The 24,866-nt window shown below is 42.5% G+C and overlaps 1 protein-coding gene across 1 annotated transcript in view; it reads right to left on the bottom strand.

Moving 5' to 3' along the window:
• NT5C1A (5'-nucleotidase, cytosolic IA) overlaps window positions 1–24,866 on the bottom strand; it is a 71,050-nt gene that overhangs the window by 23,789 nt on the left and 22,395 nt on the right. Inside the window, exons 2-4 of the mRNA XM_088481030.1 lie at window positions 17,639–17,806; window positions 4,396–4,525; window positions 127–249 (exon numbers count right to left, since the gene is read on the bottom strand). Coding sequence (XP_088337156.1) covers window positions 127–249; window positions 4,396–4,525; window positions 17,639–17,806 — 421 coding nt within the window. The remainder of the gene's footprint in view (window positions 1–126; window positions 250–4,395; window positions 4,526–17,638; window positions 17,807–24,866) is intronic.

Here is a 24,866-nt window from a genome sequence, read left to right as displayed (position 1 = left end):
ACCAGATCAAAATCAAGGAGATGGGATACTGAACCTTCTAGTGTGATCATTGTAAGTCATACATGTATTACTTTGGGTATTAGCTTTATGAAATAGAAGTTTCTTACATTGCATCCGCTCACTCACCCTCTTCTATGGCTTCCTGTACTTTCTGACCATCAGATGAGAGGTAAAGGTTGGTATGATAAGCTTTTAAGTAGTCAATGGGGCTGTTGCCTCCAGTCATACAGAATCGCTCAATAAAAAGGTCTAAGGCAAAAGAGAAAATAAGTCATTGCTATTTACATGTTAAAACATTATTATTTAAACTGACGTACCTTTTAATGTTTAGTGTTCACCACTGATTTTGCGGTTACTAGTGATATTACTCCGTAACACTAATCAAGACCTGAATGGCAACAAGTGACATGTAGGAAATTATATGTGTTTTAAACAGTGCTTCCCGGACTGATCAATGCTAGCCATGGCTACAGCCGGCAGCCCAGCAGTGGATATTCAATTGTGTGGCCTGCAGAGCTCTTAATTTCATTAGATGAGGTCATTCTTAACTCATGAGACCAACAGATCACAATTTCTGCTCATTCTGTTGGGTCCCAGTACTAGGAGCGCATGGCCAAACATGGGACCTCTGTAGTAGCTACATTCGCGGTGCTTTGTACCTGCCCCCCCTCGGCATATCTGAATACAAATACAGAGGGGCATGACATGTGGCCATATACATTCTGGGCTAAACCCATGATATGAGACTGCATTAATGGGGTGCATGAAATGTGGTTAATACACAAAGAGGGCCATCCTAGGATGGTAAATCATTAAAGGCTACAATATCAGGGGGCCAAATGTAATAGGGTGAGAGCTTAGAAAATGTGCGAGTTTAGCAGTAAACTCTCACACTATTACATTGGTCGAGTTGTATCTTCAAAATGGGAAAACATCTGGATGAGTTTAAATCGTTACAGTTTTTTGAGTCTGAAAACATGAATTTCTATATTCTCGGACTCTATTACATTGGCCGAGTTTAAAAAGTGTGAGAAAACTCTCACATTTTCTAAACTCTCACCCTATTACATTTGGCCCATGGGCTGCAAACTCTGGGGACAATCCATAAAGGGGTGGTCTTGGTATCAGAGTAAATAAATATAGTACAGACAAGATACTGTATGTGTAGAATCACATCAATACAGGGCGTCACACTGCAGGGCTTTTCCGAGTCGGCCAGCTGGTGTCCCCCTCGGTAGTTAGATCATTTTTGGAAATTTAAGATAAATGGGCTATACCTCATACCGAGTTCTGTAAGTACCTATAAAATAGACAGTTCCCTTTGTGTATATCACCCCAATCCCCCTCACACACAATTTCTGCTTTATACAACTTGCTACTGAACAATCTCTCTGCAAAGCTCCCACCTTATTCTCAGGCCTTGGAAAGGGACCTAGGTTTGTCTCTAGCCAACTTGGATTGGAAGAATATCTTTTTTATGGCAAATTCTAGTTCCATTTGTGTAACAGTGAAGGAGACACAATATAAAATCTTATTGCATTGGCATAGGCATCCCGTCCTCCACTTCTGGTACATGCTAAAGATGCTCTAGAGCTTTAGATACTCTACTAAACATTTGGCAGGAATGCCCTCAGCTATCAAATTTTTGTCACAATGCTATAAGTATTTCTCAACAAATGCAGCCTTTTGGTTGTTGAGCAAAATACAAAAAGTCACGCCTACGCCACTTAAGCAATGCTGCTTGCTCTGTTATCCCCACACTGTTGAATCTCTCATGGAATCCTATACGTGAATAATGGTTTTAGAAGCAAGATTATTTTATGTCCATGGAAGACATCTTGTCTTCTTCAGTTGATAAACTTTCTCAATTTAGCGGGATGTGGTTCCCATGTATCTATATGTCCGCTACTGTATCTGACACACAACCATCTACGCCAGGTTCAGGGATCATGCTACCACTGTAAACTCCTTGCATTTTACCAAGACTCATCATGATATACTTACTAAGATTTCCTCCCTCTACTCTCTATCACCCCCCATCCTTCTGCTGCCCCCAACTTCCACCTCTGTAATATTTGTTGTAGTAACAAACTGGCTTTGTCTTGGAATTTTTCTTGTTTGAAATGTGTTTTCACTATTTCTTCTTTATGATCTTATGCTTGTTAACAAATATGTATATGAGTTGTCAGCATATTTTATTATATGATATAATAAAAGCAGATTATTCAACAAAAATACAGGGTGTCACACGCACACTGTATGACAAGAAAGGGTTTGGGGACAGAATGTCTAACATGGAGAGGATTCCCACACAACCTGTATTGTCTCGCAGACACTAGAATGCTCTCTGTATGGCAGTCACTGGGATGCTTTCTGTATGGTGATCACTTGGATGCTCTCTGCTTTGTATATGTGTTATTAGAATTCTCTCTGTGTTATTTGGTGTTCACAAGAATTTAACAATTATCATGCAAAACAGTACAATATCTGCTTTTCTTGCAGTACATATTGCATGGCGAATTCATGGGAGCGATTCTGTTTATATTTTGAGTTGTTGTTGTTAGCGTTACAAGTAATTACAGTTATAGTTTAAGCCATCCCTGCTCTCAACAATAGGTACAGTTGGCACTTGGAGGATGGAACCTCTTCTTGGAGTTAAGGGCAAATGCCTCACCCCAAAGTTTTGTGTGCATGAAGCTTGAGGCACTGTTTTTTTTATTTTAAACTGCCAGGGAGATAGACAGTGGATGAGACCCCAGTTAGGATTATCTATGTGATGGTGGCCCAGACTCCATGCAATAGAAAGGACTTCCCAGATCCAACTACTAACCCTGGGAACTTCCTGCTGCTGGATTAAGATTCACCTCTCACGTACTTGATACGGATGCTCCACGTACTGGCTGGCTGACTGTGCTTACTTGTTGTTTGCTCTGCTTACCAGCACAGTGCTTTGCCTACTTGTGGGTTAGCTCCAGATACTGTGACAGGCTCTACCTGCTGTTGCTGTGACTACATATACTATTACATGTTGCATATAGTTTATTTGGTCTCTTACTTTAAGTTCCCAATTTCCATAGCAGTGCAGAAACAAGGTTTCCTTTATGCAGAGCAAAGGGAATGAAATGAGATAGAGGGGAGGACAGGATGCATTTTTAGGGACTTTACTTACTACTTGGAGGGGAGTATTGCCATTTTCATTTGCCATGTGACTGACATACTGTATTGCTCCAGCACAGATGGTGGTCTTTAGGACTCATACCTTTAATGCATCTAGTTTTGCTCCTCCATGTTGCCTTTGTCAGAGAAGCAATTGTCCAGGCGGAATAGTTTGATTAATTTAAGTCATATATGAGGCTAAACTGAGCAACAAATGGAAAAGCTAAACCCATTGAAAGTGCTAGTACTTCAGGGTTAGAAGGTAGGACTGATAGTAGGAGAATGTGACATTTACACTATTGTACAGCCGTTCGGCACAGCTAGGTTATGGAATGGAAGGTAGGTGTGCACCTAATATGTGCTGGGCTGATCAACTAGACCAGTGTTTAGCAAATCCACACCTCACGCACCTCCAACAGTTCATGTCTTCAGGCTTCCTTAATCATGCAAATAGGACTATGGGCCTGATTCAGAGATGGAAGCAATGTCGTTACTGGATGCAGTGGAGCAATTTTTTGCCACTGCGTATGCGTCACAGCCGCACTGCAAATGCGAGACGCAATGGATTAGTGATTGTGGTTGTTTCTATGTCTGTGATGTGCCTACACTGAATGTTCAGACATTCTCTGTAGGCACATCCATCATCCCCATACATCCTGGGACTGAAGTGATTGTCAGGTTGACCAGTATGTACGGGAGATGATAGATGTCAAAAACAACCAACGGGCACGCGCATGGCTGGTCGTTTCCGACCTAAATGTGCCCGATACATGAGCGATTTGCAAGTGATTGCACGATAACAACGTCGTTATCGTGCAATCGCCTGCAAATATCGCTAAATGGATAACCCCCTTTGTAGTCTACCCGGCTGAGTCAGTAATTATCCTGCCTGTTTCCACAGACAGAAATCCTCAAAACTTGAGCTGTCAGGAGTGCTAGAGGAATAGATTTAGGACACTGCTTTAGACACACCAGTGACTGTAAACCAAGGAGTTTTGCTATGTGCAATGTGTACTTCATAAATCTATTTTGTAATATGACTGCCAATCCTACAGAGTACTGCAGCTGAGAATTGTAAGAAACTACCTGCAATATTGTATCAGTGGTGTCACTGACTGCTGACTACTAGAGAGGAGATACACAATGCAACCGTATCGTAGCAGTAAACCTATGCTAAATGCATAAGAGGTACTCTATGGCCTAATATGCGTTTACTAAAAGTTGTATATAAATACTTACTGTAATGGTTTATGGTATTAATCAGTCTCACTCCAACTTGTGCGTGGTTATTGGTCATGAGGACTATGTCAAACAGATCCTCACTGTCTGGGTATAGCTCACGTAGCTGACCATTCACTGCTTCCAGGGCCTGATATGGAATAATAACACATATATTAAGGACTACAAATAAGACAGGCATTACAGAAACAGAATTTTGCACCTTCCAAGTATATTTTATGTACTCTCATATTGCATGTAAGATCATGGGCACTGTTACAAGTCACAAAAGCGGCAATCTTCATTCACAGCCATATCAATGCTCGTGTGTCAGGAATCCTGAGCATAAACTACCTATTATGGGCAGGCAAAGAGAGTTGATGAGAGCTTTGTCCCTTGGCGTGCAAAGCACCCGTGTCACATTCCTTTTCATTTGTTTTTTCAGCCTATAGAATTTATCATTTTAAACCACTGTTGGATATGAGGACTAAATCTGAGTCGGATGCAGACATGGCCCTGTCTTTTGCCACAGTCCCATCTGCGTCTTTTCTGCACTGTGTCTCTGAGCGGTGACATTCAGGACGCATGCGCTGTGTGACTCAGATGTATGTGCAGACTATAACAGCTGCCAACTGCCTGCAGTATCCACACTGTGTCCACCCCTGAACCCGGCCCATATTGTGTAAGGGTGAGTGCAATACGTGTCTTTCATCTACCAGTGAGATCCGTTTTTTACCCATGGGGAGAAGGTGGAGGAAGAGTGATTGCAATAGATAATCTAATGCATGACAGAACATGGATGGGACTATGAATGTTTCCTCATAAATATCAATTATACAACCTCAGTTTTAAATCTTTTATTACCTATTTATTTAATACAAAGTTTTAGGCATGTATTATGTGTATATAATATGCAACTGGGGGAATGGATTGTGTTGGTGAAATGCTAATTATTTCAGTAGGCACAGTAATTAGCATTGCTGCCACTCAGAACTGGGTCCATGGGACTGTCGAAGCTGTGTTAGTGGCTGAGACGGAATCAGCGTAAAAATTAACGTGCGCGACGCCATCTTGCGAATGGCAGCTAGACTCCATTTTAGAAACAAGAATCTGCAAGACGCCATTTTGCGACCATATGTGGCATATGTGTCAAGTGTGTTCCTAATGTGCTGAAGTGTGGAAAGTTTAAAAATAAGGTAAATCGGAAGAGCGAAATTATGATGGTGGTTAGTAGTACCCATATGAATACTGAGGTAAATGTAGAACTGCATTACAACCCTGAACTAGAAATTTCATCATATAATGTATTACATTTAGATGTGCATAAAAAGTATTATCAAAATGTTATTTTAAAAACACCTCAAATAATGTAAGTCCCTAATTCCCCATCAAAACTTCCTTTATAGGACTGGTGCATCCCCACATCTTTCACATGATCTCCCAAGGTCCGCGGTGTGCGTATAATGGTAGTTTTATGTCCCCTCCTAGAGACACATTATTGATGGATTAAGAACCACCTTGTGCCATCCCCTAATAACATTAAGTAATATATAAATGCATGCCTAATTTAATTTTAAATCAGAGTGTGATAGCATGTTGTTCGCTATCAAAGGGTGGACTGTCGAAGCTGGATTAGTGGCTGAGACGGAATCAGCGTAAAAATTGCCATCTTGCGAATGGCAGCTAGACTCCATTTTAGAAACAAGAATCTGCAAGACGCCATTTTGCGACCAGCGCCATTTCAAGATACAACTCATGAGCTAAGTACAGATGGCAATGTTTTTGATAATCTTTTTAGAAGCCATGACAGGCCCATTCTGGGGACAACCTTGCATAGAGAAATACCAAAAACAACTAGAAAAACAGCCTCCAGAGAAAAGTAAATAGAATAGACAATACACCAGAATACTGTGAGTGTTTTACATACAAATTGGGAATCTCTGTATATAGACAAGTATAGTTGTGGCAATTGTAATATAACCCAGACATTGATCTACACACTTGAATTTGTCTGAATCCTAAACAGGTTTTAGTCTCACTCCCAGACAGAATGGCCCCAGCTTCACAGCTGGGGGTCTCCACCTTGTTTGAGAAGTGAAGCTCACTGCCCGTAACACATTTGCATTGCAGTTTGAAACTGTCAGTAAGGAATGAGATATGTGTGTGTATATGTATATATATATAAGTCCATCATAGATAGAATCTCATGCATAAACACAGCACATTACACACAGTTGCGCTGCTAACATGACACTCAGTAGCGAATGCACAATATCCTGCATGCGAATGCTGTTAGCTGCATATGCGTGCACATCTGCCCCAAGTCAGATAAACCTAACTAGCATCTTTTCTCATATACCTAATACTTACATAATGCACACTTACACAAAAGGTTCCATAGCTATAAAGTAAAAGATCCAAGTTTTATTCATTTATTACAAATGTGGTGAAATAAAGACTATTTTGGTATCTAAGGTTTAATACGTGATAAGTAAGCCGTGTTTGATATTATACTGATCCGCACTTTATCCACAGCTTTCCGGTATCATCGGTGTGAAGATCAGAACATGCGTTCGCAACTTATGGACCGTAAAGACATAAAGAACCAAAATGTACTTTGTAAAACCAACAGTCTAGATTTGCATGAGGTGGGAAAACGAAGGCAACCAGCTGTTGGAGGCTGGACTGTGGCCATTTGAATCAACCTGTTAAATGCCCTGTAACAAATGCACCCGCACTGGGAACCAATGGGATCAGCAACAAACTCCTCTATTGTGTTGTCTATTTCTGGGGGGGTATAAATATGTGTGCTCTGACCCTGGGTTTCTAGTCTTCTTGCTGATTGCTGATTGACGGAGGTTTCTTGCTGATGCCGGTATCTGGTCCAGAGCACGTGCATATGTATGACTGTATCTTGGGTCTGTATAATTCTTTGCGCTAAATTGTACTTAGATCACAGCGTGTAACTGACTGTACTTTGCATGAATAATACTTTGTGCTTTGTAACACATGTTCAAGGTCTAAAGTCTTTATTTTACTGTATGACTGCGTGCGCAAATAGCGTAAATTTTAGAGGTTTGTAGGCAGGGTTTAGAAGGTATAGGTAGGTGCGAAAAGAGGTTGAAATCCAGTATCTTTAGTTGGGGGCTCATAGTGAAGTCACGTACCTAATCACACGATATATACACGAATATCTATATCTCAGCAAAGAGTGGATAGTGGCCACAAGCAGTCTTACCTGCAACCATTCGATGCTGAGAGATCGCTACCCGTTATCGTGTGACCAAGAGATGCTGACTAGAATCCAGGGACAAGAGAGGAAGAAGTTTGTTTTCCTTTGTTGATAGTATTTTGCGTTTAAAAGGGGTGTCGCAGTACTGCGCACGCGGCTAAGTCGCATTTTTGCGGGCAATACGGATGCACTTTTGCGTATGCAGCTAAGGGTACGTCATACGGTTGTGTGGTGGTCGCATCATTGTGTATGCGACTAGTCGCACAATAGCGTATACGCATTTCCGGTTGTGCTGCCACGTGTTTAAACAAAGCCATTGAGTTTACATTATCAATTGTTGCTAATATCTGGGTTACCGTGTATTTTTCTGCGCAGGAAAAAAGTGTGTATCAGTGAGTATTTGTTTAGGGTGTAACACGGGACCTAAATGTTAAGGGTATCGTAGGACCCTTAAATGCTAGGCGCAGGAGTTGGCCTAGTGACTCGGTACCAGCTTACTGTTTACTTTACACAAAGCAGGTGTATCTGTTGATATTTTTGTTAGGGTTCGGCCCCCAGCGTAATTATAGCATTCAGTAATCAATGTGTGATCTGTTATGCTTATTTGAACACTATAATTGAACCGCATAATTTTGGTTAGATTATGATTGTGAGCTGGTGGGAGGGTGGACGAAATCAACTGGAACACAAAGGGTACTTTGCTGCCCCCTAGCAGTTGAAAGGTAGTCAAAAAGGGATTGCTGAGCGGAAGCGACCTTTACTTCCATAGGTGAGTGGAAGCGTCTAGAAGTCTTCCATAGGATTTGCGGATACACCCTTTTTAAAAGGCGTCCGCAGGTAAGTGAAAGTATCTTAATTGTCTTTCACCAGTTTAAATTTTTATTGAAAAACGTAGGAGTTGTCCGAAGATGGGAGCCACGCAAACAATAGAAATGTTAGACAATGATGTACTGCTAATGGAGGCACCGCTTGGATTGGCCCGTCGTATTATGCATACTAAGTACGGTACTTATGCAATAAGGTATTGTGACGTATGGTTTAAAATAACGATGAAGAGTGTTAGACCGTTTCCCAGGATTGGTAGTTTTGCTAAAGATGTATTGGATAATGTCCGGGATCACATCAGTCTGATGCATTCTTGAGAGAAAAAAGTAAAATATTACGAATGTTTAAAATTGTGGCAGCATGAAGGGGATGCGTGGCTTAAAAATGTGCAAGCGACACAAACTAGCGTTGCTAGCGCATTGCCAGCAAATACACCCGTGGCGCTGGATTGCAATGCGCGCGAGCCGTAAAATGGCGCGCACGTGCGGCGATGTATCGTTGCGGAAGGTATTGCCAGTAGTTCACGCACACCACCGCCACCTTATGTGGATGGGGGTGCAGATACAGTCATGGAAAAAAACTCATAAAAATGTAACAAGCAACTTGTACCCTCTCTTAAGTAAACATAAAGAAAATGTTTATGATGTGGATGATGAGCCTATTATTATGTCTGCCGTTTCCCATGCTGTACACATGTTAGATGCGACACCACGACAAGCTCAAGTGGTGCCACCATCTCCATCTGTAACAGCACGGGAAGTGTTAAATTCCTCTGCGCCCATGGAGGAAGTTGTTAATACTTTACGTTGCAGCAACAGATTAAACCCCCAGCCAGGTAATAAGGTCAAAGGTAGCACTGCGGCCGGTCTGCATCCCATTCGGACAATCACTGTTCCGAATGGGAATGCGGATGTGAACGGAGTTGTACCTACAAGGGATGTGGTAATGCATTGCCCTTGGACAAGAGCAGAGCTAAATTCCATCATAAATGATTTCCCAGATCCCAAAAAGGAATTAGCCAAATGTCAAAGATTTTTGAGAAATTTGGGCAGTTCTCATGAGCCCACCAATAAAGATTGGCGGGTGGTGTTAAGGGTCTGTCTAGCATGCAATATCGACGTGACAAAATGTATCACGGATTGTGTATTGAAAGGTGACGTTCTCTTAACAGACCAAGTAAACCAAGGTAACATAACCCGTATTATAACTCAATTGGGTGTATATTTTCCAGTAGTAGTTAACTGGAACAAAATTTTCACCATAAAGCAAAAGGAGAGTGAATCTGCAGAAGATTATTGCGACCGGGTTGTGCAGGCTATCACCCAGTACACTGGGTTAGAGGATATTAAAGATAGCATTCACCACAGGGGAATGATTGTCACCATACTCATGGATGGCCTTAAAAGAGAACCTAAAAACCCGGGTTCAGATCTCACAGTCTGGCTGGAGGGGAGTCACAATAGATACCCTCAGTAGCGAATGCACAATAACCTGCATGCGAACGCTGTTTATTAGCTGCATGTGTGCACATCTGCCCCAAATCAGATAAACCTAACTAGCGTCTTTTCTCATATCCCTAATACTTACATAATGCACACTTACACAAAAGGTTCCATAGCTATAAAGTAAAAGATCCGAGTTTTATCCATTTATTACAAATGCTGTGAAATAAAGACTATTTTGGTATCTAAGGTTTAATACGTGATAAGTAAGCCGTGTTTGATATTATACTGATCCGCACTTTATCCACAGCTTTCCGGTATCATCGGTGTGAAGATCTCGCAACTTATGGACCGTTAAGACATAAAGAACTGGGGGGGTATAAATATGTGTGCTCTGACCCTGGGTTTCTAGTCTTCTTGCTGTTTGCTGATTGACGGAGGTTTCTTGCTGATGCCGGTATCTGGTCCAGAGCGCATGCGAATGTATGACTGTATCTTGGGTCTGTATAATTCTTTGCGCTAAATTGCACTTAGATCACAGTGTGTAACTTACTGTACTTTACTTGAATAATACTTTGTGCTTTGGAACACATGTTCAAGGTCTAAAGTCTTTATTTAACTGTATGACTGCGTATGCAAATAGCGTAATTTTAGAGGTTTATAGGCAGGGTTTAGAAGGTATAGGTAGGTGCGAATATAGGTTGAAATCCAGTATCCTTAGCTCCTACAGTATTTGTGATATTTTCATGCTATACTGTGTCTGCATTGGCCTCCTCGGGTGCTCTCTTTTTCTTCCCACAGTCCAAAAACTGGGGGAATGGATTGTGTTGTTGAAAAAGTGAAATGCTAATTATTTCAGTAAGCACAGTAATTAGCATTGCTGCCACTCAGAGCTGGGTCCATGGGTCCTACAGTATTTGTGATATTTTCATGCTATACTGTGTCTGCATTGGCCTCCTCGGGTGCTCTCTTTTTCTTCCCACAGTCCAAAAACTCCTAACCCTTGAGTCACAGGTGGACGTAAGTATAATTAATGATAATAATAATCATTTTATTTATATAGCGCTTTTCTTTAATTGAACTTCAGACGCTTAACAGATAGTATTTATATAATACAGAGGTTTAGATTTAATAAAATACAGACACCATGAACATAATACAGATCTATAGATATGCATGAAACACAGAAACCACGAACCTAACACAGAGGTGAGGCATAGCTTTTGGGTCATCAGTTCCCAGTATCATTCATCCTACCCACAAAGTATCCAGGTGAGGCAGTCATTTAAGGCACACTACATAGGATTATACTGGGCAGAATATGCAATGCCTGGAATTGACCACACTTATTGGGGGAGATAAAAATACTGGATGAAATCCATGCAAAATTATCAGAACTATGCATTGTTCATGCTACACAATAGATTACCAGACAAAGCAGCCATGTTGGCAGGGCCGGTGCAAGGATTCTCAGCACCCTAGGCAAAATGTCAGCCTACTGCCCCCCACAACCCCCCACACACACTTTAATACCCACTTTCCAGCCCCTCTGGTGAAAGTGTGGAGGCGCCGTTTTAAAAGTTCCACAGCCACCACCTACATTAAGTACAAGAAGGATGCCTCTTTCAAAGACATCCTTCATTTTGTCATAGGCAGACTCAGTGGTGCCCCCCAGATCCCGGCGCCATAGGCAGCTGCCTAAAGCTGCCTAATGGTAGAACCGGCCCTGCATGTTGGGCCACTACATTGGTTACAAAATCGTCCCGATTCAGATCCACACGCGGTTGCGATCTCACGGAACAAAATTGCAAAAATATACTAATGGCCCACTCCCCATCCCAGGCTAAGAGACGCTCACTCACACTCACAGCATCTCACATCTGCCGCTCACACACAAAACCGGAAACATTGAACGAAGATCCAGTGGTCATCAGCTTTCTGAGTTAGTCTAAGGTGCCGCAGACACAGCGGGTCTGCAGACACACAGAGGGCTCTAGTGCTGCAAGCAAGGATGCAGTGGCTAATTTATGCACACCCTGAAAACAGTGTATAGCAGCCAGTATTTACCCTGAATGCAATAACAAATGTATTTGCACCCCTTCTATTGCAACATGTGCAAAGTTACTTGCTTTTTTGCTTTGCCCCCTTTCTCAGAATGAAACGCTAAGGGGTAAATTTACTAAAGTGAGAGTTTTTAGAAGTGTAGATGTTGCCCATAGCAACCAATCAGATTCTAGCTATTATCTTCTAGAAGGTGCCAATTAAATGTTAAGTTGAATGATTGGTTGCCATGGGGCAACATCTCCTCTTCTAAAAACTGTCACTTTAGTAAATTTACCCCTAAGGGCCGTATTCAATTAGACGTGAAAAGCCAAGATCCGCGAAAAAGTATCTCCGTTTGCGACTTTTCGCCTGCTGGAAAATTATCGCCGCATTCAATTCCATCCGCTTTTCGTGTACGTGGAAAGTCAATGCAATGTAAATAGCAGGAGAAAAGAAGCACAACATTTTTAGTTTGGGGGTGCAAAGGTGGGGAAACCACTCAGAACCCTTGGGATAGCCCCCCATGGACAACTGCGTCAAAAAATTCCAGAAAAAAACTTAAGAACACTCCAAAAAAGTACTTTGAATTTGGGGGTGAAAAAGCACAAAGTGGGGGGACAAGTTCGCAAACTAGTGAAATAAGGTTCTGGGGGTGCTCTAAGAAGGGGTCAAGTGTTTTGGGGATTGCACGTGCTTTTATGGAGGTGTAATTTCACTTTTTTTTTAAACGTCACTTTAGAGACATTAAAATATGCTTGCACCTATTTTCAGGTACCCCAAATTTGCCAGGGCTACTTATTTTCTCAAAAAAATACCTCTTTATGCCATTCTTCACCACTTGTGCAAAGACGCTAATTATGGGCAATTGTACCAACTTAAGTACCCCAACAGTTTAATTAGTGCTAATCAGGCACTACTACATTGCTCCCCAATGTTTTTGCATCTTTTTTGGGGGGTACAGGCTGATTTCCCTGATTCTGACACCACTTTCTGCTTGTTCTGACTTCGTGTGTCGCCGTTTTCACGTCTTTTGGAATTGAATACTGCAAATAGCGGGGGGCGCACATGATAAGTTTCCGCTGCTAAAATACGGCATGCAAAACTTTACCGTGAGTGCAAAATGAATTGAATATGGCCCTAAGTGGCATAAACTAATTATCGGAGATATAGTTACTTTCAAGTGCATAACTTATAACTAATGCTGGACATTCACTGGACCAGAGGTTCCCAAACGCGGTCATCAAGGCTCCCCAACAGTTCAGGTTTTAGAGATATCCATGGTTGAGCATAGGTGACTTAAATAGTCCCTCAGTCAATTTGATTTAACCACCTGTGCACAACCATGGATATCTTTAAAACCTGAACTGTTGGGGAGCCTTGAGGACCGCGTTTGGGAACCTCTGCACTAGACAATTATCTGGCCGATCAGCCATATATTGCCCAGATATTTGTACAGTGTATTGCTGCGACTGACCTCTAAATATGAGTCTGTCGGACATTAGATAGATAGAATCTTTCAGACTTAAATTGTCCAGCATGCCAGAAAGATTCTACAGTTAGTCATCCGCATCTGTTAGTGTACGTGCTGCCGCAACCGCCTGCCCAACATTTCCTCTGTTCCTTCACAGGGGACGAACATGGAGAGGATTGTGGCCTCACATTGTGAAATATCTCACAGTGGGGCCTATTTACCATTTAATATTTGCTGCACATTCCCCCAAAACACCCGTTTTTGGAGGATATGCACAAATATTATCTCCTAAATGTACCATGGAGGGATATCTGCTGCTCTATTTCTGACAGCAGCCACAACCCCCATAGGCTTCTATGGGGGTTGCAAAGCTGTCAGATTTACCAAGTTACCAATCTGAAGATGGCGTTGTGTTGCCGTAGCCTATAGGCTACACTTTGCAAAATTTACCTTCAAGTGGGTTCCTCCAAAACCCTCCCCGGCAATGGTCGCTGCATATGTGTGGTCTGTAGACTGCACATGTGCAGTAGTTCCAATAGCAGAGTGAAGAGACCACTGATGCTGTCACTTCACTCCGAGAACATCGCAGGGACGGGCTCTTTTCTGTGGCCCTGTTCCCACATGTGCTATTTTATATTGCATACTGCAATGTGATCATGGGCGCTAATATCGTGCCTAGATCACATTGAAGTATATGATTATTGATAAATGGGCCACTATATCTGATGGTTTTAGCTTATCAGAAAAAATATCTGTCAGTCTGACAGAGATCTAATCTACAAATCTTCAAATCTACACACAGGTGACTCATCCGATCACACACGGAGCACCAAGCTACAGGCTCTCAGCCCGCCAGCACCTACGCTCCTGCTGACGAGCAGTTAGAGCATCACTTCTCTCCATAGATTGCCTCTGCAGCACCCCTATGTTGTGGGTTACCAGACATTAGAGACATACAAGGGTATTCAATATGGGTGCGATAACATAGTTTTTTGCGTTAATATTGCACTTTTTAACGTTTTTGCATTAATATCACTTGTTTTAGTTTTACACCGTATTCAATTTCAAAGACTTATCGCAGTTTTGAAAAGTCTTTGATAAAAAACGGTGATAACTTTTCACCATTGAATAGGTGTCGAAAAAAAGTGCAGAATTGGGGTTTAGGGGTGCAGGCTTAAAAAAAATAGCCTGCACCCCTGGGAATGCCATTTAAAAAAGAACTGTGTCAAAAAAAGTTTAAAAAAAAAATAGGGACACCCCAAAAAATTAATTAAAAAATTGGGGTGCAAAAAAAAAAAAAGGGAACAAATTGTTAAACAATAGGCAAATAGGTTCAGGGCTATTCTGCAAGTATGCGGCAGGTGTTTTCTAGAATAGAATTATAGCGGCAGGTGCACAAATGCAGAATTTTTAAAAACTTACTTTAGGGACATCAAAATATGCTATTACCCATTTTCATGTACCCCAAATTTGATTGGACCACTTAAAAAAAACGAAAAAAATAACCTAAGTGCTCTTCTGCATCACTTCTTCAATGTCGGGAAAAAAACACCTGCTGCGGCTATTTAAAGCCCCGACTTTCAATTAAAGGCTAAAACGGGGGTACCCATAGTGTTCCCCCATGTTTTTACAACTTTAGGGGGGTCTTACAATTTTAAGGAAATTTACGCAAATCCAACTTCGGAGTTTCCCGTTTTCGTTAATTTGATATTGAATACGGGGATAAGCAGGAGCGCGCACCATACCTTTACGCAGAAAAAAACTCCGATATGAAACGTTAACTTCGCCAGGGAAGTTAACCTTTCATATTGAATACCCCTCAGTAATGGTAACTATCACACACAGTTGCAAGGTATACTCCCGCTAAAATAGTGGTAGAGTCATTACTTCTGCACATCATTTGTATACAGGATTTGCAGGGCAGTCCATATACCTCCTTTTTAGCGGCTCCATCTAGCAGTTACTCTTTTATTGTTGGTGTATATTCCATTGAGACAATCTAGTCCATAAGAAGACGCATTGTATTAATATATACTCCAGGATTGTTTTTTTGCATTTCTACAAACATTGTTTCCACATGAAACGGACTCATACATTTCTGGTTACAATAGTGTCCAATTAGGTTGGTCTGAATACTGCACAGAGCTATGTGCTCATTTCTCATTCTTGAAATTGTTGTTTGACAGTGCTGATTGTTATTGTCATTTATTGTTATTAAATCCTTATTTATTTTTCACATTATTGTTCATTTTTATACAAACAAGCGCTCCTACACATTCCTTTTTGTTCTCCATTTTTCAGCAGGTAGCAGATCCTGCTGGTTAGGAGCAGCCATTGAGTTATTTGTTGATAGGCGCACCTCATTATCTCTTCATGAGATTATAAACTGAGTAAGCCAGGACTGTGTTGTAGAGAAATGAGTTGTTACTTTTTCAATATTTCAATACCTTTTTTTTAAAACTCATGCAAATTGTGACCATATCAGTGTATAGTGAAGCCATCATTAATTTAACAATTAGAAATATGTTGTAACAAATAGAAATATGCTGAAAGCATATTTATTTTAAAATGGGAGAAACGTCCACCCAGGGGTGTAACGTGTAGCCATGGCGCCAGGAGCATGTGTGTGCTACTGCACCCCCACCTCCCAAGTGTGCCAGGTAGGGGGCATGTCAAGCATGTAGGGGCAAATTAAAGGGAAATAAAATAAACATTAGGGGCAGTATCAAATTGGTGGTAGTGGTAGATGGGACCCACCTCAGAGGTGGAAAAGAGCAGAAGCCAGGGGGTGATGATGGGAAGGGACCACCTCCTACTCCCTCTTTGGTATTGCCCGTGGCTTCAACGTTCCCCCCTTCCATTCAGTCCCACAGCCGAATAAGGGTCCAACGCAAAATACCACCTCAGTGCTACATATTAATGTATATATAAATACATACAGTGTATACATTTTTCACACAGCTCTCCACACTCACTCAGATCATCCCCCTTCTCATGAGATTACAAATTGGGTAAACCAGGACTGTGTTGTAGAGAACTGAGGGCTCGATTCAGACCTGCTCGTTAGATGCATAAGCTCGCACCCAGCGTATGCAAATCCAGCGTATGCAAATCCAGCGTATGCAAATCCAGCAAACCCAGCAGAGGCATGCGATCACACGCCCACTATGTCTTGGTGTGCGTTCGCGTTGTGTATGCAGACCCCCACCAGCCTGTCTTAAGACACCCTCTAATGCATGTCATGTCCAGGAAGTGTATGCAGCCATCGGTACCATTGAGTACCATCGGATGCGATTGCAGCGCTTGTGGTTGACCATACCCTGCTGCAAACACTGCGAGTGCTTCAGTGTAAAAACCAACCAAGTGACGTGTACTATGACGCTCTATGTTAATTATGCACACCTATTAAACGGCGTTGAGACACTCAGACACGCCTGCGTTTGCACCTCCACTCCCCCATTTCCTTCGGTCAACCCCTGTTACCACCCACAAACGGCTTGCCAGCGAGCAGTCTATGCGCAGCAAGTGAATGCTTTCCGATCGCCTGGACTAGTTCATGCACGCGCACTGAGATGCGTACTCACGCGCAGATTGCGAACCATCGGCAGCTACAAGCGAACACACCCTAGCGAACGGGTCTGAATCGGGCCCTGAGTTGCTACTTTTTTAAATAAATTAACAATTAGAAATATGTTGTAACAATTACAAATCAGTTGAAAGCATATTTATTTTACAGTGGGAGATATGTCCACCCAGGGGTGTAGCGTGTGGCCATGGTGCCCGGAGCATGTGTGTGCTACTGCACCCCCACCTACCTCCTTACTGTTGCAGGTCACCGAGATCAGTCATTAGACTGGAGGGGAGGGGGGAGGGAATCGCCTACTGATAAGCTGAGCCTGAAGCATATAAAGAGATCAGTGCGTCCATACGGGGCGTGGTGAGGGTGGATCCACAATCATCGCTCCACCCACACCATGCCCTCTGCCTGGAGGCACTGATCTCTATATGTGTTTTAGGCTCTGCTCAGCAGGTGCTTTGTCCTTTGTCAGATGGTTGACCTCCAGGGCCCTGGCCGAAGCAGGCACCTGGAGCATGTGCTCCACTGGAACCACACTGGCTACGCCCCTATATCCACCACCTATTTTTAATCTCAAATAAACTAGGTGTTAACACTCATAGTTTTACCATCAATTAGGAATCAATAAGATTATATACATCTTCAGTAGTTACAGTAGTTGCTGTGATAGTCACCTTAACAAAAGGAAATGCTGCTCCTGGTTTCAATGGTTCATTCTCATGCTCCAACTGGTAGCAGACATATGCCTCCAGCCCTTGCTCTTTGTACACTTTCTGTTCTTCCTCCATAAGGAACAGTGCCCGAGAAGAGACTGCAATGGTGATTGCATTTTGTGGTTTAGGCTGCAAACAGGAAAACAAATACCGGTTTACAAATGTGCATAATATGGTTTAATTCAGATTTATCTGAACCCAATATCAATCACATCTGAAGTAATCTGGAAGACATTGACAGTTATCAGGGTGGTAAATTAGCAATAACTGTAAGTGCACTACTTTCACATTCACAGTCACTGTGGCAGGCTATAAGTAATATATTGATACTTAAAATTTCTCCTTGGTTTGCTCTTTAGGCTGCTAGTAATGATTTATAACTCTCATGGTACACCATGGCAATCACAGGCACATGATACATGGGGCCAGATCCAGACATGGATGTTGCTGCGTTCACTGGATGCTGATGAGCCACCATCGGTGCACCATCACGTGCACCATTGACACTGCACCAACCCTATGGCAAGTGCAGTTTCTCTGTCTGGATATGGCCTATGTGGTTGAGGTTGTGCATCTGAGAATGCAGCCGCTTTCACTGATGCGTCTGCAACATTCACATAACATGCCCAGACTGACTTTTTTTGCATTCACTTCAGGCCACTTGCCAGGAACACCCATCGCTCCCGTCTGTACTGAACATAACAGCTTCCCTGCGTGTACACTCTGTGTAACACATGTCGTAGAGATTTTCATGATTTTTTGTGCAATTGCATTGTGTTCGAATTACGTACACCACTGAATCAGGCCCATGATGTTTTCAGCAGAGAGACTTTGGAATACTCCTCTGAGCTCTATCTGCATTATAATATCTTGGAGGATGAGGAAAAATGAATCAGATGCATGTGTAAAAGGTATGTAACCTGCTATTTAAAGAAAGAAAAACGATGTGGAATTGCTGCTCTAATAATATTTGAGCTTGATTTTTGAAATAATTTTTTTAGCTGTTGTTGTGGTATTAGGTTAAGAGTATAGCTAGTCCCAAACCCCAAATAATCCAAATTTACTGGGAACTAACCTAATTTTGGGGCTGTTTGAGAGTTGCATGCTGCTACTACCGCTTTAGCATCTTTTGCCATAATCACTTCTATTAAATTAGCGGCAATATCAGCTGATTTTATCGCACCCGTGATAATTTACCACACTTTTGTAGTGAGAAACATGAGAAAAGTTTTCTCCATCTCAGACCTGGAGAAAAAAAATGCAAAATCCCTATTTTTGCCTAAAAATGTGGCGATAATCGGCCAATATTATCGCTGGCGATATTATAAACGCTAATTGAATACGGACCTATGGGGTTGTATGGTCTACTCAGTGACAGTTCTAGGTGCGGGCTAACAGGGCCGTTGCCGGAGCGCCGACACCTAGAGGGCGCCACTGAGTCTACCCCCCTGAAAAAAAACCTAGAAGGAAGAAAAAAATAAAATAAAATTACGCCGGTTCCCCCCCCCCCAGCCGCCGCAGGGAGGCTGCATTTGCGGGGCGCCCGCTGATATTTGTTATCAGCAGGCATCCGGCTCCCTCCCTGCAGCGGCAGCCGAAAGCCGGAGCTCACTCCTGAGCTCCGGCTTCCGGCAGAGAGAGTACTATGGGAGGGACGTCATGATGTCATGACGTATCTCCCATAGATTCTAGGAACCGCTTTTGGACCGGATGGCAACGGCAGCGGAAGCAGGAGTGGGGTTAAAGGTAAGTATTGTGTTGTTTTTTTTTCAGTCGGAAGCACCAGCACTGGGGGCATGATTATAGGGGCATTACTACTGGGGGACAACTATAGGGGGCATTACTACTAGTGGGCACAACTACAGGGGGCATTATTTCTGGGGGCATTACTAATGGGGGCAGTACTACTGGGGAGCATTACTAATGGGGGCACTACAATAGGGGGGATTACTACTGGGGAGCATTACTAATGGGGGCTCTACTAATGGGGGTCCTACTATAGGGGGCATTACTAATGGGGGCAGTACTACTGGGGAGCATTACTAATGGGGGCACTACAATAGGGGGGATTACTACTGGGGAGCATTACTAATGGGGGCTCTACTATAGGGGGCATTACTAATGGGGGGATTACTACTGGGGAGCATTACTAATAGGGGGCATTACCACTGGGGGAACTACAATAAGGGACATTACTACTGTGGGCATTACTACTGTGGGCACTACTAATGGGGGCATTACTACTGGGGAGCATTACTAATTGGGGGATTACTACTGTGGAGCTTTACTACTGGGGGAACTACTATAGGGGGCATTACCACTGGGGGTACTACTAATGCGGGCACTGCGGGGAGCACCACTACTGGGGCCATTGTGTAAGGGGCACCACTGCTGTGGGCATTGTATAAGGGGCACTACTACTTTGGGCATTGTATTAGGGGCACTACTACTGTGGGCCTTGTGTATAAGGGACACTAATTTGGGCATTATGTAAAAGGGGCACCACTGTGTGTCATAACATAAAGGACTACTGTGTGGTGTAATTTGAATTGGGGATAATGTATTATAAAGGTAATTACTGTGTGTGGCACAATGTATTATACAGGGCATTACTGCATGTGGCATAATGTGTTATAAAGAGCATTACTGCGTGTGGCATAATGTGTTATTACTGCGTGTGGTATAATGTGTTATAAAGGGCATTACTGCGTGTGGCATAGTGTGTTATAAAGGGCATTACTGCATGTGGCATAATGTGTTATAAAGACCATTACTGCGTGTAGCATAATGTTATCTTATCTAAAAAAATTATTATTTTTTTTTTGGGGGGGGGGGGGGGGGCGCAACTGGGAACTTTCGCCCTGAGCTCCACAATGTCTAGAACCGGCCCTGGGTCTACTAGCATGCGTCTCATTTTGCAAGGACAGAGGTGCCCATTTTAAGCGGCTGCAGTCGCAACATCTTTTAGACGTAACCATTGGTCGCACCATTGAAACCTGCACCAGCCTCATACTAGGTGCAGATTCTCTGTCAGACACCCAACTCCAATGTTAGCAATTAAGCGTCTGAGTTCACAACCAGTTATGCAACATGCATGTGACACTCCTATAACACGTCCATAAGCTGGTACGTCTCTGCACATCTGAATATCCATCTCCCAGCCACCGCCCAATACATTTCCAATACATTTCAGAAACCATACATCTCAATTGCTACTGCGACTATGAAATACTGCTAAAGTTATTGTTTTTACGCAAATAATTGCTGATTCCACTGACTCCTAAACACGTTACAATGGTTGTGACATCCCACACTTTTTGTCTATATGTAACAGTCTTGCTTCTCTTATACCATCCCTCTAACATTAAGATCTGTCAGACTCAATAGGAGTTATGTGTTAACAAAGTACAGATGTGCAGGGGATGTAGCCAGGAAGCCGACGGTCTAATCCCGGCAAGGTACTAGTGACAGGCGTCAAAATCCCGCTGCCTGTCATTAGACCTACACCGGGAGCACGACGCCCGACATTCCAAACGAAAATAAGCCGGGCGTGGACAACCGCGGGGGGGAGGGTTAAGTTAGGGGCTCCTGGGGGGGGCTTAGGCACCCCCCCGGGAGGGTTAGGTTCAGGCTAGGGGAAGGGGGGTTAGGATTAGGCACCTCGGGGGGGGGAGGTTAGAGTTAGGCACTGCCCCTGGAGACTTAGGGTTAGGCTGCGGGGAAGGGGGGGTTAGGTTTAGGCACTTAGAGGGGGGTTAAGGGTTAGGCACTTGGGGGGGAGCTTAGGGTTAGGCACCCCTAAGGGAGGGCTAGGGTTAGGGGAGAAAATAGGGTTAGTTATACTTACCTTATTAGTGATCGGGATCTTCGCCTCCACCGGGCTTCTGCTGTCGGGATTTGAACCGCCGGCCACGCGACCGGCGGTAATACTTACTACACCCATGTGCAGTATCCTATAACAACCAATAACGATCTGGTGCAAATTAGACAGTAACAGTAAATGTCTAATTGATTGCTATGAGGTTATTGCAGTTTGCTATTAAGAAAAGGCTCCCATACATCTGCGATGGATCGTCGCGATGTAGCGATGGGAACGGAAATGCCGGTCGGAAATGTCCGTTGCAGGATCGGGGAAATTGTACATGTTAAATTTCACCAATCTGCCAATCACGATAATTTTTTGATCGTGATCGCATATCTGTGAAATCCAACATGCGATCCTGTGATGCCGGGTTGCAGGATCGCTACATGGCGATAATCCGTCGCAGATGTATGAGGGCCTTAACTCACAGCATTTATTGATGATCTGACTATTTTGTGTAGACTTATCTGCCGAATGACAATTAGTTACTATGGGGCTGTGCTGAGTTGAACATACGTCTGTTTGCAGAGCATATCTTGCATGTTATTGCACTGCATGCGCTGCTGAGCCATACACATTTGGATTGCACTTATACTTCCCGCCAAAGAGGCAGAGCTGAGTTGTAACAGCATCGTTCTCACGTAGGCAAAATTCAGTGATTGTGTGTAGACAATCTGAATTTAGCCTACGTGAGAACGATGCTGTTACAAGTCCTGTTTCCAGGTCTACCTTTTGAGCCTTGTGTAGGACTGATGTGAGTGACCACTGAACATGGTGACTTGTAGGAAACCAAGTGCAAGAGGCATACAATTCTACATATGGGCAAATATACACAACTTTTTTCCTGTGCATATGGAGACCAGCTTATTTTGTTCCATTTGAAACTTGCTTTCTCCTGCAGGTACTGAAAGAATATGGGATCATGTTCATCATTGATGAGTTTATGTTCCAGATGGACTTCAAATAGACAATGAAAGTAGGGCTCATCCTTCAATAATGAAACTGGATGTTAATGTGGGTACACACTGGGCCTGATTCAGAGACGGGCGCAATGGCGATATTTTCCCAGAACAAGCGATTGTTTCTATGGCACATGTGTGAAAAGCTGCACTACACACTCGCAGCAATTGCATTGAGATTACTCTCGTACACTAGAACCACTAAAAATGTGAGTGACAGGCAGTCAGCATTTGGGCGTAGTAACAAGGGGGGGGTTTATAAAGACGCAAGCGTGTCTGACCATGTAAATGCTGTTTCATGGTCGTGCATAAATTAGCCATTGCAATCGTCTTCCGAGTATGAGAGCTCTCTGTATATCATTAGAGCTGCAGTGTTTGCAGTTGGTTAAACTTGGTTTGCATGCTGCGTGACTTGCGATTTACGTCACTAGTACCGATGTTTACACTGTTGTACGTCATCGGACAGATATGAGAAGACAGCAGTGGGCGTCACTATGCTCGGCTATGCTTTGGAAGTCATTAGAATATTTTAGCGACTGTGACCTGTGAGAGAGGTAACACCTCTGAGAAGCGTACACTTCTGAATCAGGCTCACAATATGATATATCGGCCAAGCTTGCGATCTGCAATGGATAGCAACGACTATCCTATAATGCGTATACGTCTTTGAAAGGTGGACTGATAAAAATATACCATCATGGTTAGCAGGTTACTCATACAGCAAAGTATTCTCATATACCCAGCCATTGGGGTGTGTGTATATTTGAATTGCATTCACATGAGCTTTTCTAACACTCCTACTTGACATGATAATTCTCTTTTGGTTTCTTGAAGATGTCAGGTCATTATAGTCAGAGCTCCTCCATCATTAGACCTGTTTAGACAATTTGGACCATAGATTTGCTTCTTTAGTTTTATGAGTAGTTTTTTCATCATGATTTTATGATTAGTTTTATAATACAGTAATACAAAAGATGATTTAATGTGATAGTGATTCATTACTTTAATCTTATGCAGTATTACTGTATATATTGTGGTAGTATGTTTTGCACATTTATTGCTATAAACAAACTAGCGCCCAGTGTAAATATTTTTTGATAAGAAAATAAAAATGGTTGTCATGCTTAGAAGCATATAGGAGCCATGCTTAGAAGCGTATAGGAGCCATGCTTAGAAGCATATAGGAACCATGCTTAGAAGCTTATAGGAACCATGCTTAGAAGCATATAGGTACCATGCTTAGAAGCGTATAGGAGCCATGCTTATTAGCGTATAGGAGCCATGCTTATTAGCGTATAGGAGCCATGCTTAGAAGCGTATTGGAACCATGCTTAGAAGCGTATAGGAACCATGCTTAGTAGTGTATAGGAACCATGCTTAAAAGCGTATAGGAACCATGCTTAGAAGCGTATAGGAACCATGCTTAGAAGCGTATAGGAACCATGCTTAGTAGTGTATAGGAACCATGCTTAGAAGCGTATAGGAACCATGCTTAGAAGCGTATAGGAACCATGCTTAGTAGTGTATAGGAACCATGCTTAGAAGCGTATAAGAAGATATCAATCTGTAGCTGTGACTGGCATCCAGAATGTGTAACAAGTTGTTAGTAAATATATATATATATATATATATATATCTGAAAGTGGAATTGGGAAAAAGCATGCGCCTAATAGTGTAGTATTTGAAAACAGTGATGTAAATAAAATGTGCGTACCAAATAATAAATCTTTAAAGCTTATCTGTGATTTCTTTACTGGGGTTCCATATGGTGGGGTGTGTATGGTCCTCCAACAAATCAGGAAAACCTTAATAGGAAAGGCTCACCCAGAGCCAGATAGAACACAAATATAGTGTAGTATTTTTGTTTATATATAGCACATATAATTAAATATATATTGCGTACCAGAAAGATACTTGGACATCTGCATGTAATACTCTGATATTCCTCTAGGATCCCATGGACAACCTCATGGTCTGCGCACTGGTGGATAAGGTTTAGCCTCAAATAAGCAAAAAATTACCCTTATCACAGGTGTGCTTTTCCACAGAAAGGGGGGTTTTAATCACATTTACAGGGATACAGAGTAAACAGGGGTTAACACAACATAAGTAATAGGAATAATAAAAATGCTTATCTGAAATAAATTCAGCAGAGTGGAGAGATGCTGGAGCAAGGGTTGCAGACCTCAAAGAAAGTCACAGATTGTTGGGCAGCAAAATTAAAAAAATATTGGTAAACCAGTGCATTATGAGAGGGCAGTGTCAAAGAGCTATTTCTAAAGTGAGCCTTGGAAATGCTGTTTTTGTTCCAGAAATCCAAAAAGTTCACTGTTACAGGCCTAGGAGTATTGTCATTACCCAGTCCATG

This window comes from Taudactylus pleione, unplaced genomic scaffold, assembly GCF_031769625.1.
Source record: "Taudactylus pleione unplaced genomic scaffold, aTauple2 ptg000260l, whole genome shotgun sequence".
NCBI classification, from domain to species: Eukaryota; Metazoa; Chordata; class Amphibia; order Anura; family Myobatrachidae; genus Taudactylus; species Taudactylus pleione.
This window is presented reverse-complemented; position numbering and strand designations above follow the sequence as displayed.